Here is a 19,075-nt window from a genome sequence, read left to right as displayed (position 1 = left end):
TTGATTAGTCAAAGATATAAAAGTGCTGAAAACATGTTGGTTGACTATTTAAAAAGAAGGAGAACAAGCTATAGGATGAACAAAAAAATACTGTTGTTTTGGCACAGGTACAGCTGACTAGCGCTAGTCAACACTACCTAGCACACACAAAAAATAGATGTGATGGCTGCGTTTCAAACTCATAAAAGACACACCCTCCTCCACTTACCCTCGCCTTATTGGGGGAATCCCCGTCCACCATCTTGGCCGTCGGTCCAAACGATTAGCCAATGGAAGTTCGCAACATAAGCCCCTCAGCCCTCGTTTGATGATCCAGTTTGCGAGTGTACAACTATGTTCACTTCGAAGCTTGAAACACCCCATAATTAAATTTGCGACGATTGTACATCCGCTAAGAAAAGTCAGCAGAAACTTAAAACCTCAACATCAATATAGAGAAGTCAACATACAAGTGTAAGTAAAAACGAATGTAAATAAGTTTGAAATTGTGTTACTAATGCACATAACAGGATAAACACGTCTCGGAAAGGTAATTATGTTTGTTTGGTTAGCTTTTGGAAATTGTAGAACTAAAATATTTTCCTCCTTCAGAAGTTCCAGCTAGGCAGGCTAACGTTATTTAGCTAATTAATTTGCTAGCTATCATACAGTAGGCGTATATTAATAATGATATTGTCAATATAAGTAGACATGCAATCTTAATTGACTGTAGAGCATATAACGCACCCACAAGCTACCGGTGGCTGACAACACAAACGTCGTGGGACGAACGAGTGACGAATTTCCGGGCAAGGGCGGTCAATTTAAAATGAATTCCTTCCTCCCTCGCCCTGCAAGTGTAAACTCGTTAGACTTCATGATACGTCATCAGAAGTGTCCACTTAATTTGAGGGCTGAGGGTGTGTCCAGCCCCCCCCCCCCCCCCCCCCCCCCACACACACACACACACACTGACTGAGTATCTCTCTCTCAGATTCCAACTGCTGATTCATGTTTATTCATAAATACTGTAAATCTACCAAAGAAAGGTCTGTTAATTGCTCACTTGAATATATGCAGCTCAAGGAACCAAATTCATGAAATATGTTGTCTAGTACAGTCAAAACAATATTCATGTATTGGCAATATCAGACTCACATGGACTCTTCTATTGAGGATGCTGAGATCTCTATACATGGAGACAGAAATAGATATGGAGGTGGAGCTGCAGGTTACATCCAGAATCATATTCCAGCAAAACAACGTAAGGATGTAATGTTGAATGGATTAGAGGCGCTATGGGTACAGGTGTATATACCACATTTGAAACCTATACTAGTTGGTTCCTGCTATAGGCCACCTAGTGCTGATGTGAAATATCTTGATATAATTTGTTAAATGTTGGATAAGGTATCTGATGAAAATAGGGAAATATACAGTATACCCTTATAAAAGACTGGATCATGAAGGAGAGGAAATGCATGTTCAAATTTCATGAAGTAGAAAGGGAAGCGGTAGAAAGGATGCTGTTGTCTCTTTTGGATGACAAGTCACCTGGTACATATAATCTTGATGCCAAAAGAGTTACAGCTAACCAAATATTTACCCTAATCTCTCATATTTGTAATAAGTGCTTGATGTATGGGGTGTGCCCAGAAGTCTGGAAAGAGTCAAAGGTTATTCCACTACCTAAGTATTAAAAAAAATCTGCATTCACTGGTCCTAATGGTCATCCTATAAACTTTCTGCCTGTGTTAAGTAAATTATTGGAAAAAATTGTATCTGTAAAAATCAAGGATTATTTCTCATATAATGATCTGATAACAGGTTTCCGGTATGCATACAAAGAAGGGCATTCTACGAGTACGTCCTTTGCACAAATGACAGATGATTGGTTAAAGAGTATGGATGACAGGAAGTTAGCTGGTGCAGTGTTGCCAGATTTCAGTGCTGCTTTTGATATAATATATCATGAACTGTTACTAGGTCAACTCAAATGTTATGGTTTTAAGTCTGCAGCTCTATGCTGGATGGAAAGCTATCTATCCAGGAGAAGGCAAAAAGTGTTCTTTAATGGTAGCTTTTCAAGCAGTAAAGATATACACTGTGGTGTTCCTCAAGAAAGCTGCCTAGGCCCACTTCTCTACTCTATCTTTACTAATGATTAACCTTCAGTAATGAACAAAGCAAGAGTGGGCATGTATGCTGATGACTCTACAATGTATAGCGCAGCATCAGAATGTAATGAGCTAACAGATGTACTGAGCAGTGAACTAAGAATGGTGTATGAGTGGGCTGATATGAACAAATTGGTGTTGAACATTTCTAAAACTAAAGGTATTGTATTTGGTTCAAGATATACACCTAGGTATTTGTAGTTGTCCACATATTCTAAGTCAGAACCTTCCAGAGGAGTGATGCTAGTTGGGCGAGCGAGGGCAGCGATCGGTTGAAGAGCATGCATTTAGTTTTACTTGCACTTAAGAGCAGTTGGAGGCCACGGAAGGAGTGTTGAATGGCATTGAAGCTCATCTGGAGGTTTGTTTAACACAGTGTCCAAAGAAGGGCCATATGTATACAGAATGGTGTCGTCTGCGTAGAGGTGGATCAGAGAATTACCAGCAGCAAGAGAGACATCCTTGATACATACAGAGAAAAGAGTCGGCCTGAGAATTGAATTGGCAGGATAGATATAGGTCTGTAACAGTTTAGGTCTAGAGTGTCTCCCCCTTTCAAGAGGGGGGGATGACCGCGGCAGTTTTCAAATCTTTAGGGATCTCAGACGATATGAAAGAGAGGTTGAACAGGCTGGTAATAGAGGTTGCAACAATGGCGGCGGATAATTTTAGAAATGGAGGGTCCAGATTGTCTAGCCCAGCTGACGACTGGAAGTCTATAGGCACGATAGCATCCCTTTAGGCACTACTGAACGAAAGAGACATTTGGGTGCCAAATGAATGGCTAATTTAGGTGAGACGAGCCAAAAGATCTCTCACTGAAAAGACTCGTAATGCCCATTAATACAAGGGAAGATTGAAATACATTGAAACCTTCATCAAAGCAGTACTCTCTTGCTCAGTAACAGGCAATGGCTGAGAGTCAAGGTAACAATGCATGTCCAAAATACTTATAAGCTGATACTTTCTCCTGAGCTACAGTCTGCTGGCGTTACTCTCGTGTGAAAAGTCAAAAACCACTGAGACAAAATGAGTGTAATAACTAGCCGCTCCCTGGAGGAATCAAATCACATTTTAGTTGTCACATACACGTGTTTAGCAGATGTTATTGCGGGTGTAGTGAAATTCTTGTGTTTCTAGGTCCAACTGTGCAGTAATATCTAACAGTTTCACAACAATACACACAATAAACACAAATCTAAAATAAAGGAATGGAATTAAGAATATATAAATATTTGGAAGAGCAATGTCAGAGCGGCATTGACCTAGATACAGTAGAATAGTATAGAATACAGTATATGAGATGAGTAATGTCAGAGCGGCATAGACTAAGATACAGTAGAATAGTATAGAATACAGTATATGAGATGAGTAATGTCAGAGCGGCATAGACCTAGATACAGTAGAATAGTATAGAATACAGTATATGAGATGAGTAATGTCAGAGCGGCATAGACCTAGATACAGTAGAATAGTATAGAATACAGTATATGAGATGAGTAATGTCAGAGCGGCATAGACCTAGATACAGTAGAATAGTATAGAATACAGTATATGAGATGAGTAATGTCAGAGCGGCATAGACCTAGATACAGTAGAATAGTATAGAATACAGTATATGAGATGAGTAATGTCAGAGCGGCATAGACTAAGATACAGTAGAATAGTATAGAATACAGTATATGAGATGAGTAATGTCAGAGCGGCATAGACCTAGATACAGTAGAATAGTATAGAATACAGTGTATGAGATGAGTATTGTCAGAGCGGCATAGACCTAGATACAGTAGAATAGTATAGAATACAGTATATGAGATGAGTAATGTCAGAGCGGCATAGACCTAGATACAGTAGAATAGTATAGAATACAGTGTATGAGATGAGTAATGTCAGAGCGGCATAGACCTAGATACAGTAGAATAGTATAGAATACAGTATATGAGATGAGTAATGTCAGAGCGGCATAGACCTAGATACAGTAGAATAGTATAGAATACAGTATATGAGATGAGTAATGTCAGAGCGGCATAGACCTAGATACAGTAGAATAGTATTGAATACAGTATATGAGATGAGTAATGTCAGAGCGGCATAGACCTAGATACAGTAGAATAGTATAGAATACAGTATATGAGATGAGTAATGTCAGAGCGGCATAGACCTAGATACAGTAGAATAGTATAGAATACAGTATATGAGATGAGTAATGTCAGAGCGGCATAGACCTAGATACAGTAGAATAGTATAGAATACAGTATATGAGATGAGTAATGTCAGAGCGGCATAGACCTAGATACAGTAGAATAGTATAGAATACAGTATATGAGATGAGTAATGTCAGAGCGGCATAGACCTAGATACAGTAGAATAGTATAGAATACAGTATATGAGATGAGTAATGTCAGAGCGGCATAGACTAAGATACAGTAGAATAGTATAGAATACAGTATATGAGATGAGTAATGTCAGAGCGGCATAGACCTAGATACAGTAGAATAGTATAGAATACAGTGTATGAGATGAGTATTGTCAGAGCGGCATAGACCTAGATACAGTAGAATAGTATAGAATACAGTATATGAGATGAGTAATGTCAGAGCGGCATAGACCTAGATACAGTAGAATAGTATAGAATACAGTGTATGAGATGAGTAATGTCAGAGCGGCATAGACCTAGATACAGTAGAATAGTATAGAATACAGTATATGAGATGAGTAATGTCAGAGCGGCATAGACCTAGATACAGTAGAATAGTATAGAATACAGTATATGAGATGAGTAATGTCAGAGCGGCATAGACCTAGATACAGTAGAATAGTATAGAATACAGTATATGAGATGAGTAATGTCAGAGCGGCATAGACCTAGATACAGTAGAATAGTATAGAATACAGTATATGAGATGAGTAATGTCAGAGCGGCATAGACTAAGATACAGTAGAATAGTATAGAATACAGTATATGAGATGAGTAATGTCAGAGCGGCATAGACCTAGATACAGTAGAATAGTATAGAATACAGTATATGAGATGAGTAATGTCAGAGCGGCATAGACTAAGATACAGTAGAATAGTATAGAATACAGTATATGAGATGAGTAATGTCAGAGCGGCATAGACCTAGATACAGTAGAATAGTATAGAATACAGTATATGAGATGAGTAATGTCAGAGCGGCATAGACCTAGATACAGTAGAATAGTATAGAATACAGTATATGAGATGAGTAATGTCAGAGCGGCATAGACCTAGATACAGTAGAATAGTATAGAATACAGTATATGAGATGAGTAATGTCAGAGCGGCATAGACCTAGATACAGTAGAATAGTATAGAATACAGTATATGAGATGAGTAATGTCAGAGCGGCATAGACTAAGATACAGTAGAATAGTATAGAATACAGTATATGAGATGAGTAATGTCAGAGCGGCATAGACCTAGATACAGTAGAATAGTATAGAATACAGTGTATGAGATGAGTATTGTCAGAGCGGCATAGACCTAGATACAGTAGAATAGTATAGAATACAGTATATGAGATGAGTAATGTCAGAGCGGCATAGACCTAGATACAGTAGAATAGTATAGAATACAGTGTATGAGATGAGTAATGTCAGAGCGGCATAGACCTAGATACAGTAGAATAGTATAGAATACAGTATATGAGATGAGTAATGTCAGAGCGGCATAGACCTAGATACAGTAGAATAGTATAGAATACAGTATATGAGATGAGTAATGTCAGAGCGGCATAGACCTAGATACAGTAGAATAGTATAGAATACAGTATATGAGATGAGTAATGTCAGAGCGGCATAGACCTAGATACAGTAGAATAGTATAGAATACAGTATATGAGATGAGTAATGTCAGAGCGGCATAGACTAAGATACAGTAGAATAGTATAGAATACAGTATATGAGATGAGTAATGTCAGAGCGGCATAGACCTAGATACAGTAGAATAGTATAGAATACAGTATATGAGATGAGTAATGTCAGAGCGGCATAGACCTAGATACAGTAGAATAGTATAGAATACAGTATATGAGATGAGTAATGTCAGAGCGGCATAGACCTAGATACAGTAGAATAGTATAGAATACAGTATATGAGATGAGTAATGTCAGAGCGGCATAGACCTAGATACAGTAGAATAGTATAGAATACAGTATATGAGATGAGTAATGTCAGAGCGGCATAGACTAAGATACAGTAGAATAGTATAGAATACAGTATATGAGATGAGTAATGTCAGAGCGGCATAGACTAAGATACAGTAGAATAGTATAGAATACAGTATATGAGATGAGTAATGTCAGAGCGGCATATACCTAGATACAGTAGAATAGTATAGAATACAGTATATGAGATGAGTAATGTCAGAGCGGCATAGACCTAGATACAGTAGAATAGTATAGAATACAGTATATGAGATGAGTAATGTCAGAGCGGCATAGACCTAGATACAGTAGAATAGTATAGAATACAGTATATGAGATGAGTAATGTCAGAGCGGCATAGACCTAGATACAGTAGAATAGTATAGAATACAGTATATGAGATGAGTAATGTCAGAGCGGCATAGACCTAGATACAGTAGAATAGTATAGAATACAGTATATGAGATGAGTAATGTCAGAGCGGCATAGACCTAGATACAGTAGAATAGTATAGAATACAGTATATGAGATGAGTAATGTCAGAGCGGCATAGACCTAGATACAGTAGAATAGTATAGAATACAGTATATGAGATGAGTAATGTCAGAGCGGCATAGACCTAGATACAGTAGAATAGTATAGAATACAGTATATGAGATGAGTAATGTCAGAGCGGCATAGACCTAGATACAGTAGAATAGTATAGAATACAGTATATGAGATGAGTAATGTCAGAGCGGCATAGACCTAGATACAGTAGAATAGTATAGAATACAGTATATGAGATGAGTAATGTCAGAGCGGCATAGACCTAGATACAGTAGAATAGTATAGAATACAGTATATGAGATGAGTAATGTCAGAGCGGCATAGACCTAGATACAGTAGAATAGTATAGAATACAGTATATGAGATGAGTAATGTCAGAGCGGCATAGACTAAGATACAGTAGAATAGTATAGAATACAGTATATGAGATGAGTAATGTCAGAGCGGCATAGACCTAGATACAGTAGAATAGTATAGAATACAGTGTATGAGATGAGTATTGTCAGAGCGGCATAGACCTAGATACAGTAGAATAGTATAGAATACAGTATATGAGATGAGTAATGTCAGAGCGGCATAGACCTAGATACAGTAGAATAGTATAGAATACAGTGTATGAGATGAGTAATGTCAGAGCGGCATAGACCTAGATACAGTAGAATAGTATAGAATACAGTATATGAGATGAGTAATGTCAGAGCGGCATAGACCTAGATACAGTAGAATAGTATAGAATACAGTATATGAGATGAGTAATGTCAGAGCGGCATAGACCTAGATACAGTAGAATAGTATAGAATACAGTATATGAGATGAGTAATGTCAGAGCGGCATAGACCTAGATACAGTAGAATAGTATAGAATACAGTATATGAGATGAGTAATGTCAGAGCGGCATAGACTAAGATACAGTAGAATAGTATAGAATACAGTATATGAGATGAGTAATGTCAGAGCGGCATAGACCTAGATACAGTAGAATAGTATAGAATACAGTATATGAGATGAGTAATGTCAGAGCGGCATAGACCTAGATACAGTAGAATAGTATAGAATACAGTATATGAGATGAGTAATGTCAGAGCGGCATAGACCTAGATACAGTAGAATAGTATAGAATACAGTATATGAGATGAGTAATGTCAGAGCGGCATAGACCTAGATACAGTAGAATAGTATAGAATACAGTATATGAGATGAGTAATGTCAGAGCGGCATAGACTAAGATACAGTAGAATAGTATAGAATACAGTATATGAGATGAGTAATGTCAGAGCGGCATAGACTAAGATACAGTAGAATAGTATAGAATACAGTATATGAGATGAGTAATGTCAGAGCGGCATATACCTAGATACAGTAGAATAGTATAGAATACAGTATATGAGATGAGTAATGTCAGAGCGGCATAGACCTAGATACAGTAGAATAGTATAGAATACAGTATATGAGATGAGTAATGTCAGAGCGGCATAGACCTAGATACAGTAGAATAGTATAGAATACAGTATATGAGATGAGTAATGTCAGAGCGGCATAGACCTAGATACAGTAGAATAGTATAGAATACAGTATATGAGATGAGTAATGTCAGAGCGGCATAGACCTAGATACAGTAGAATAGTATAGAATACAGTATATGAGATGAGTAATGTCAGAGCGGCATAGACCTAGATACAGTAGAATAGTATAGAATACAGTATATGAGATGAGTAATGTCAGAGCGGCATAGACCTAGATACAGTAGAATAGTATAGAATACAGTATATGAGATGAGTAATGTCAGAGCGGCATAGACCTAGATACAGTAGAATAGTATAGAATACAGTATATGAGATGAGTAATGTCAGAGCGGCATAGACCTAGATACAGTAGAATAGTATAGAATACAGTATATGAGATGAGTAATGTCAGAGCGGCATAGACCTAGATACAGTAGAATAGTATAGAATACAGTATATGAGATGAGTAATGTCAGAGCGGCATAGACCTAGATACAGTAGAATAGTATAGAATACAGTATATGAGATGAGTAATGTCAGAGCGGCATAGACCTAGATACAGTAGAATAGTATAGAATACAGTATATGAGATGAGTAATGTCAGAGCGGCATAGACCTAGATACAGTAGAATAGTATAGAATACAGTATATGAGATGAGTAATGTCAGAGCGGCATAGACCTAGATACAGTAGAATAGTATAGAATACAGTATATGAGATGAGTAATGTCAGAGCGGCATAGACCTAGATACAGTAGAATAGTATAGAATACAGTATATGAGATGAGTAATGTCAGAGCGGCATAGACTAAGATACAGTAGAATAGTATAGAATACAGTATATGAGATGAGTAATGTCAGAGCGGCATAGACCTAGATACAGTAGAATAGTATAGAATACAGTGTATGAGATGAGTATTGTCAGAGCGGCATAGACCTAGATACAGTAGAATAGTATAGAATACAGTATATGAGATGAGTAATGTCAGAGCGGCATAGACCTAGATACAGTAGAATAGTATAGAATACAGTGTATGAGATGAGTAATGTCAGAGCGGCATAGACCTAGATACAGTAGAATAGTATAGAATACAGTATATGAGATGAGTAATGTCAGAGCGGCATAGACCTAGATACAGTAGAATAGTATAGAATACAGTATATGAGATGAGTAATGTCAGAGCGGCATAGACCTAGATACAGTAGAATAGTATAGAATACAGTATATGAGATGAGTAATGTCAGAGCGGCATAGACCTAGATACAGTAGAATAGTATAGAATACAGTATATGAGATGAGTAATGTCAGAGCGGCATAGACTAAGATACAGTAGAATAGTATAGAATACAGTATATGAGATGAGTAATGTCAGAGCGGCATAGACCTAGATACAGTAGAATAGTATAGAATACAGTATATGAGATGAGTAATGTCAGAGCGGCATAGACCTAGATACAGTAGAATAGTATAGAATACAGTATATGAGATGAGTAATGTCAGAGCGGCATAGACCTAGATACAGTAGAATAGTATAGAATACAGTATATGAGATGAGTAATGTCAGAGCGGCATAGACCTAGATACAGTAGAATAGTATAGAATACAGTATATGAGATGAGTAATGTCAGAGCGGCATAGACTAAGATACAGTAGAATAGTATAGAATACAGTATATGAGATGAGTAATGTCAGAGCGGCATAGACTAAGATACAGTAGAATAGTATAGAATACAGTATATGAGATGAGTAATGTCAGAGCGGCATATACCTAGATACAGTAGAATAGTATAGAATACAGTATATGAGATGAGTAATGTCAGAGCGGCATAGACCTAGATACAGTAGAATAGTATAGAATACAGTATATGAGATGAGTAATGTCAGAGCGGCATAGACCTAGATACAGTAGAATAGTATAGAATACAGTATATGAGATGAGTAATGTCAGAGCGGCATAGACCTAGATACAGTAGAATAGTATAGAATACAGTATATGAGATGAGTAATGTCAGAGCGGCATAGACCTAGATACAGTAGAATAGTATAGAATACAGTATATGAGATGAGTAATGTCAGAGCGGCATAGACCTAGATACAGTAGAATAGTATAGAATACAGTATATGAGATGAGTAATGTCAGAGCGGCATAGACCTAGATACAGTAGAATAGTATAGAATACAGTATATGAGATGAGTAATGTCAGAGCGGCATAGACCTAGATACAGTAGAATAGTATAGAATACAGTATATGAGATGAGTAATGTCAGAGCGGCATAGACCTAGATACAGTAGAATAGTATAGAATACAGTATATGAGATGAGTAATGTCAGAGCGGCATAGACCTAGATACAGTAGAATAGTATAGAATACAGTATATGAGATGAGTAATGTCAGAGCGGCATAGACTAAGATACAGTAGAATAGTATAGAATACAGTATATGAGATGAGTAATGCAAAACATGTAAACATTGTAAAAAAGTGACTGGTGTTCCAGTATAAAAGTGGCCAGTGATTTCAAGTCTATGTTCTCTCTCGGCCTAGCTAGCTAAGTTATTTTGTAGAATCTTGTGAGTGAGTTCTAGAAGCTCGACACATGTTCAGCAATGTGCAGTCAGTCCACATTTGGTTACAGCTGTAAAGATTTTTGTTGGTGGAAGGAGAGGAAGACCAAAGTGCAGCGTGGTACGTATCCATGACACTTTTCATCCAGATGAATACACCAACAAAAACAACAAAACAACAAACGAACAGTTCTGACAGGAGCAACAAACACGAACGAGAGAATAATCACCCACACCTCATTGTGGGAAAACAGGCTGCCTAAGTATGGCTCTCAAGCAGAGACAACGATAGACAGCTGCCTCTGATTGAGAACCATACCAGGCCAAACACATAGAAAAAGAAAACCTAGACCTACAACATAGAATACCCACCAAAATCACACCCTGACCAAACTAAAAATAGAAACCTACAAAGCAATCTACGGTCAGGGCGAGACAACAACACAAACGTCACTGCCTGGTAATAGCAATATAATGGTGTGTAGACCTAACAACGTGATATACCAGTGACCTCGGGACACTGTTGCATTGGGAGGACCACCTCAAGGGACATGGGACAAAGGTACATTTTGTCATGTGCATTGCCTAGGTGTGCATATGCAATAACTGCAATGTAAACATGAAGAAGATCAATACCGGTTATCTATGCAAGGAGCTATCACAGACTTATTTGTGTACATGTACAAGCCCCTACCCTTCAAACCCAAACTGAATCACACCAGCTAAAATCATAACAACAACATCTGTAACATTACACATCTGAAATCCCGACGCGGTGAGGAAATAACAGTGTGAAGTAACCACCTAAGGGGTCGCAGTTAAGAGCCAACCATTATATTAATACCAGTCTTTCTCATTCACAAAGCACGGGATACATACATTATATACTACTGGAATGAAAACGGTGGGTACATAATATCCATTAAATTATGCTCGTCAAGGAGATGTGATATGCAACTCTGGGTTATTATTGAATACAGTATAATTGTTGGACATGTCAACGAACCAAGAACCACCGTTAGTTATTTAAAGCAAGTTTCGGTGCAACTCCCCCATCCTCCTGCAGCTGCGAATTAAAAATGTCACGCTCCCCCACTTTAGAATGTCGACCCCCAAGAAAATACGCATTAAATGAAACAGAATTAGGTTATATGATTGCAAAAATGTGTCTGTGAACACAACAAAGCATAATTTGTGTTAGAACATTTTATAACAGCATGTAACGTTGTGATGTTCTGCATTCCTGAGACAAACAGTGACCCACATTTATTGTGTAGAAAGATGGCTATAGCTAGCATGCTAACAGGATGACTAACTACAACATTAAACGCCTTTATTCAAAACAGACAAAAGCAGTCATTTAACACGGAACAGTACGAATTTTCGAGATCATAAAATGTTGCCTAAATAGCTAACTATTATTCGCATGAGGCCGGATGGGGCTATAGACGTGGCCGCCACGATGTTATAGGCGGCTGCAATAAAGGGAAGACACAAGGGGGAACAAGGCGCATGAAGTCAGCATGTAACCAAAAACCACCAATCATCGACCAAAAACCACCCCGAAGGTATGAAACTCATTTCTTACCTCCAGTTCCGTCAGAATTTTCGTTTAAACTGCCTGAAGAATCATGGTGACTACCCACACAACCACCCATGGATGTTTTAACTGCGCTACCCCCGCAAACCCCTCTTGCTCAAGTCTTCCTCTCAGAATAGAAATTGAAAGGACGCGAGCATCAGCTGGGAAGAGGCGGAGTGAACACACATCACAAGGTGCCCGCTTCTAAAAGAGAAAAGAAGGGGGTACGGAGAGGGAGGAAATAGAGGTAAAGAATGGGCGGATGAGAAGGGAGGACGGGGAGAACACAACTCAGCAAAGTGTAACTGAGATGAGAACAGTTTCTAGTATAATTGCATTGTCCCCCATGCATACCAGGGCAATTTCAAGCACATGGGTGAAAATCAAATGTGAAATAAGATGTGAAACCATTATGTTCTATTCTATTCTGTTATTCTCTAGTTTACTATATAATGTTATACTCTATTCTACTCTATTCCACTCTTCTCTATCAAATGTTATACTTTATTATTATTAAAGGCTACACACCGCTGGGTTTTCAAGGTCACCTTATGCAGACTAATAATGCATGCTACTACTACTCATACTTTATACACTTTTATAACATCTGTTGTTTTCCAGGAAAATGTTGCCAATTTAGATGATAAGTTTAGTATTTCCTTGAATATACTGACTCTATTGCTATCGTTTTTTTTATAGTTGAGTATTTCCTCTAGTTTACTGACTCTAATACTACCGTATGTCCCAGAAGTGTAACATTGCGTGATCAGTATCTAGTGTCTACACCTTCACCAGTGTATAGGCAGGCCCTCTTGGGTGTTGTGGCCACAGGCACGCACATCGAACAACTGCAAGACCTGGAGTCCTTTTACATTATACTCTGGCGGCTAAAAGAGAGCCTGCCATAATAAGTAAATAAATTACTCAGTCTCAGCATGGGCCTTATCTTCAGCCTCATTGGATTTTCAAGCTGTTCTGTCTGTTAATTTTGGCAAGTTAGGATGTTAGGTATTTCCCTCCTAAAATGGAAGTAATCTTAACCAAATAATACACCAGTGCCTCTCTTCTCCAACTCTCTCCTCCAACTCTCTTCTCCAACTCTCTCCTCCAACTCTCTTCTCCAACTCTCTCCTCCAACTCTCTTCTCCAACTCACTCCTCCAACTCTCTTCTCCAACTCTCTCCAACTCTCTCCTCCAACTCTCTCCTCCAACTCTCTCCTCCAACTCTCTACTCCAACTCTCTCCTCCAGCTCTCTCCTCCAACTCTCTACTCCAACTCTCGCCTCCAACTCTCTCCTCCAACTCTCTCCTCCAACTCTCTCTTCTCCAACTCTCTACTCCAACTCTCTCCTCCAACCCTCTCCTCCAACTCTCTTCTCCAACTGTCTTCTCCAACTCTCTTCTCCAACTCTCTCCTCCAACTCTCTCTTCCAACTCTCTTCTCCAACTCTCTCCTCCAACTCTCTCCTCCAACTCTCTCTTCCAACTCTCTACTCCAACTCTCTCCTCCAACTGTCTACTCCAACTCTCGCCTCCAACTCTCTTCTCCAACTCTCTCCTCCAACTCTCTCCTCCAACTCTTTTCTCCAACTCTTTCTCCTCCAACTCTCTACTCCAACTCTCTCACCATCTGAGTATGGATGAAAAACACAACAGCCACTTATTCCATCTTGTTTAAAACACAATGACATCAACTTCTTCCATCTTGTTTTAAACACAATGACAGCTAATTATTCCATCTTGTTTTAATTGAGTGTTCACTGCTGCCCCATTGTGCATCAAAAGACCACTACAAGGACTTGACATCAGGCCTACTAGCCTATTTCTTTTAAAGGAGCAATCTGCAATTATAAATGAATGATATGTACCCATTGATTCTTGAAGACCATCTGTTATATCTGCCCCTGCAACGCCCTCTACTTCTCATTCTGTGTCTCCCTAACCTGCCGCCACTCCCCCAGTACACTCTCCCTCCCCCCAGTACACTCTCCCTCTTCCTCTGTGTGTGTGTGTGTGTGATTGTGTGGGTGGAGACAGGTGTGCTGGAGGCAGAGCAGATCCCCCACCATCTTCAAACTGTTCCATAATCAAGACCTCTACAAATACTCAGCCCTGCCACTTCCACGCTGCCAGATCGTAACCTCTGTGCAGTCAGTCTGCATTTTTATCTGTTTGTTCCTGCTTGGAACCTGTTTTCATGCTGTGCCTGTTTTCCCTTGCCTAATGCTGTTTTCCTCTCTGCTACAGTTCTACCCTCTCTGACTTTGGCCCCTGTTTCCAGTCCCACGTCTTGTCAGTCCTGCTACTCTGTCCTGGACCCCCCACTCCACTGCGTCCTTGAATTCCTCTCCGGACCTGCTTACCCAGTCCCAAATTCCCTCGCTCCAGCGTCATCCTCCGCACCTGACTTCCTGCAGCCCATCTTCCCCCTGTGTTTCAATAAATAACTTGGTTAGCTTATCCCAGTCTCCTCGTCTGAGTCTGCTCTTGAGTTCCGCTCCACATGACACCATCAGAACCCAAAATATAAGGTTGTTTTACTCCAGTGTTTGTAAACAAACTAAATGTAAACACATACTATGGTTAAACATGGTTAAAACTGTAATTTTGATAGTCCTTGCATCCCTTAGCCCTTGGTCAGTCCTTGCATCCCTTAGCTTTTTCCCAAAACAGGGGTGGGGATAATGCTCTGTTATTGTTTCAACTGCTGATTGATTGTTTTAAGGCATGGGAAAATCTATGAAATATCCTGCAGGCTTTTAAATATAAAGAGCAGCATAATGTATGTCAGGAAATACTAGTGTGGGAGACATGCCCACGCACAACTCCAACACCAAGTTTGCTGACGACACGACAGTGGTGGGTCTGATCATTGACGACGATGAGACCGTCTACAGAGAGGAGATCAGTGACCTGTCAGTGTGGTGCCAGAACAACAACCTCTCCATCAACGTCAGCAAGACAAAGGAGCTGATCGTGGACTACAGGAAACGGAGGGCCGAGCCACGCCCACATCCACATGGTTGTTTAGGTAGTTTTACCTTAACGACTGTTACTAATAGACTAATCAGATTACTGAGTGGTTGTTTAGGTAGTTTTACCTTAACGACTGTTACTAATAGACTACGACGGGGTTGTAATGGAGCGGTCATGTTTTTAGGTGTCCATAAAACTAGGGAATTAACATGGTCCACAAACACAGTCGTGAAGAAGTTAGTTACAGACTGTTGTCTCTGCTACTGCACGGTAAGCGGTACCGATGCACCAAGTCTGGAACCAACAGGACCCTGAACAGTATTTCCTGCTAAGATAAGCCTACTAAATAGTTAACCAATTAGCTACCCGGACTATCTACATTTACCCTCTTTGAGCTAACTCTTTTGACTCATCACGTACGCTGATGCTACTTTTTATTATCTATCCTGTTACCTAGGTACTTCACCTCTACCTATATGTACATATCTACCTCAATTACCTTGTACCCCTGCACATCGCTTCGGTACTGGTACCCCGTGTATACATACCCTACATTATTCATCTCATATGTATATGTCTATACTGTACTCTATATCATCTACTGCATCTTTATGTAATACATGTATCACTAGCCACTTTAAACTATGCCACTTTGTTTACATACTCATCTCATATGTATATACTGCACTCAATACCATCTACTGTATCTTGCCTATGCCGCTCTGTACCATCACTCATTCATATATCTTTATGTACATATTCTTTATCCCCTTACACTTGTATAAACTAAATAAGGTAGTAGTTTTGGAATTGTTTGCTAGATTACTTGTTGGTTATTACTGCATTGTCGGAACTAGAAGCACAAGCATTTCGCTACACTCGCATTAACATCTGCTAACCATGTGCATGTGACAAATAAAATTTGATTTGATTTGATTTGGATTTATATAGCCAAGTTACTCATTGTGTATTTATTCCTTGTGTTATAATTGTTTCTATCTTTTTCTCTCTGCATTGTTGGTGAAGGACCCCGTAAGTTAGAATTTCATTGTTAGTCTACCCCAATTTACAAAGCAAATAACAGTTGATTTGATTTATCACAACGTAATTACAACTACAGAAGCATGGAGCAGCCAGAGACTGAAAAAGTAGGAGGAATCTAGAATAGTAAATTCTAGGAAAATCCTGGAGTGTTGGTTCAGTCTTCTAACATTCTCTGAGCCAGGATCACCTGATTCTTTGCCGTAGCAACTAAAGAAAATAGACTGTTGAATTCACTGGGAGATTCCGTGTTAGAATTGGCCCTGAAGAAGGCACAGTGATGCTGAAACTTTGGTGTTCTACCCAATAAATGACTGGGAGTTTATACATAGAGTGTGCAACTCTCTTTATTTATTGTTATAGCTTACAGTTAATTTGCAGATTGTCAACACTTCTACACAAAACATTTTTTTCTGGGTACTCCTGCTATGCTTTTTATAGCACTTTTAAAACCAACACAACTGATAGGATAATGTCAAATTCCTTGAAGTGATATACACTACATGACCAAAAGTATATGGACACCTGCTCGTCGAACGTCTCATTCCAAAATTACAGCTGCTATAACAAGCCTCTACTCTTCTGGGAATGCTTTCCACGAGATGTTAGAACATTGCTGCAGGGACTGGATCCCATTCAGCCACAAGAGCATTAGTGAGGTCGCGCACTGATGTTGGGCGATTAGGCCTGGCTCGCAATCAGCGTTCCAATTCATCCCAAAGGTGGTCGATGGGGTTGAGGTCAGGGCTCAGTGCAGGTCAGTCAAGTTCTTCCACACTGAGCTTGACAAACCATTTATGTATGGACCTTGCTTTGTGCACGGGGGCATTGTCATGCTGAAACAGGAAAGGGCCTTCCCTAAACTGTTGCCACAAAGTTGGATGCACAGAATTGTCTAGAATGTCATTGTATGCTGTAGCGTTAAGATTTCCCTTCACTGGAACTAAGGGGCCTAGCCCGAAACATGAACAACAGCTCCAGACCATTATTTCTCCCCCACCAAACTTTACAGTTGGCACTATACATTCGGGCAGGTAGCATTCTTCTGGCAAACACAGACTCGTCCGTCAGTCTGCCAGGTGCTGAAGTGTGATTCATCACTCCAGAGAACACGTTTCCACAGCTCCAAAATCCAATGGCGGCAAGCTTTACACCACTCCAGGCGTGTCATTGCACATGGTGATCTTAGGCTTGTGTGCGGCTGCTCAACCATGGAAACCCATTTCATGAAGCTCCCAACGAACAGTTATTGTGCTGATGTTGCTTCCAGAGCCAGTTCGAAACTCAGAAGTGAGTGTTGCACTACACGCTTCAGCACTCGGCGGTCCCGTTCTGTGAGCTTGTGTGGCCTACCACGTCGTGGCTGAGCCGATGTTGCTCCTATATGTTTCCACTTCACAATAACAGCACTTACAGTTAGTTGACTGGGGCGGCTCGAGCAGAGCAGACATTTTACGAACTGACTTGTTGGAAAGGTGGCTTCCTATGCTGGCGCCACATTTAAAGTCACTGAGCTCTCCCGTAAAGCCATTCTACTGTCAATGTTTGTCTATGGAGATTGCATGGCTGTGTGTCTGATTTTATACACTTGTCAGCAACGGGTATGGCTGAAATAGCCGAATCCACTAATTTCGAAGGGTGTCCACATACGTTTGTATATGAACTCTGCCAAAAAAGAAACATCCTCTCACTGTCAACTGCGTTTATTTTCAGCAAACTTAATTAACATGTGTAAATATTTGTGTGAACATAACAAGATTCAACAAGTGAGACATAAACTGAACAAGTTCCACAGACATGTGACTAATAGACATGGAATAATGTGTCCCTGAACAAAGGGGGGGTCAAAATCAAAAGTAACAGTCAGTATCTGGTGTGGCCACCAGCTGCATTAAGTACTGCAGTGCATCTCCTCCTCATGGACTGCACCAGATTTGTCCGTTCTTGCTGTGAGATGTTACCCCACTCTTCCACCAAGGCACCTGCAAGTTCCCAGACATTTCTGGGGGGGAATGGCCCTAGCCCTCACTCTCCGATCCAACAGGTCCCAGACGTGCTGAATGGGATTGAGATCCGGGCTCTTCGCTGGCCATGGCAGAACACTGACATTCCTGTCTTGCAGGAAATCACGCACAGAACGAGCAATATGGCTGGTGGCACTGTCATGCTGGAAGGTCATGTTCGGATGAGCCTGCAGGAAGGGTACCACATGAGGGAGGAGGATTTCTTCCCTGTAACGCACAGCGTTGAGATTGCCTGCAATGACAACAAGCTCAGTCCGATGATGCTGTGACACACCGGCCCAGACCATGACGGACCATCCACCTTAAAAAAATCGATCCCGCTCCAGAGTACAGGCCTCGGTGTAACGCTCATTCCTTCGACGATAAACACGAATCCAACCACCACCCCTGGTGAGACAAAACCGTGACTCGTCAGTGAAGAGCACTTTTTGCCAGTCCTGTCTGGTCCAGCGATGGTGGGTTTGTGCCCATAGGCGACGTTGTTGCCGGTGATGTCTGGTGAGGACCTGCCTTA

At 40.0% G+C, this 19,075-nt stretch overlaps 1 protein-coding gene across 1 annotated transcript in view; it reads right to left on the bottom strand.

Moving 5' to 3' along the window:
- LOC110533311 (ubiquitin domain-containing protein 2) overlaps positions 1-12,701 on the bottom strand; it is a 78,531-nt gene extending 65,830 nt beyond the window's left edge. The window contains exon 1 of the mRNA XM_036989675.1: positions 12,526-12,701. Within this exon, the coding sequence (XP_036845570.1) occupies positions 12,526-12,595 (70 nt within the window). The 5' untranslated portion in view covers positions 12,596-12,701. The remainder of the gene's footprint in view (positions 1-12,525) is intronic.
- Positions 12,702-19,075: the final 6,374 nt, after the last annotated feature.

This window comes from Oncorhynchus mykiss, chromosome 10 (assembly GCF_013265735.2).
Source record: "Oncorhynchus mykiss isolate Arlee chromosome 10, USDA_OmykA_1.1, whole genome shotgun sequence".
Taxonomy (NCBI): Eukaryota; Metazoa; Chordata; class Actinopteri; order Salmoniformes; family Salmonidae; genus Oncorhynchus; species Oncorhynchus mykiss.
Note: the sequence above shows the minus strand (reverse complement) of the source record. Positions and strands in the feature narration are given on the sequence as shown.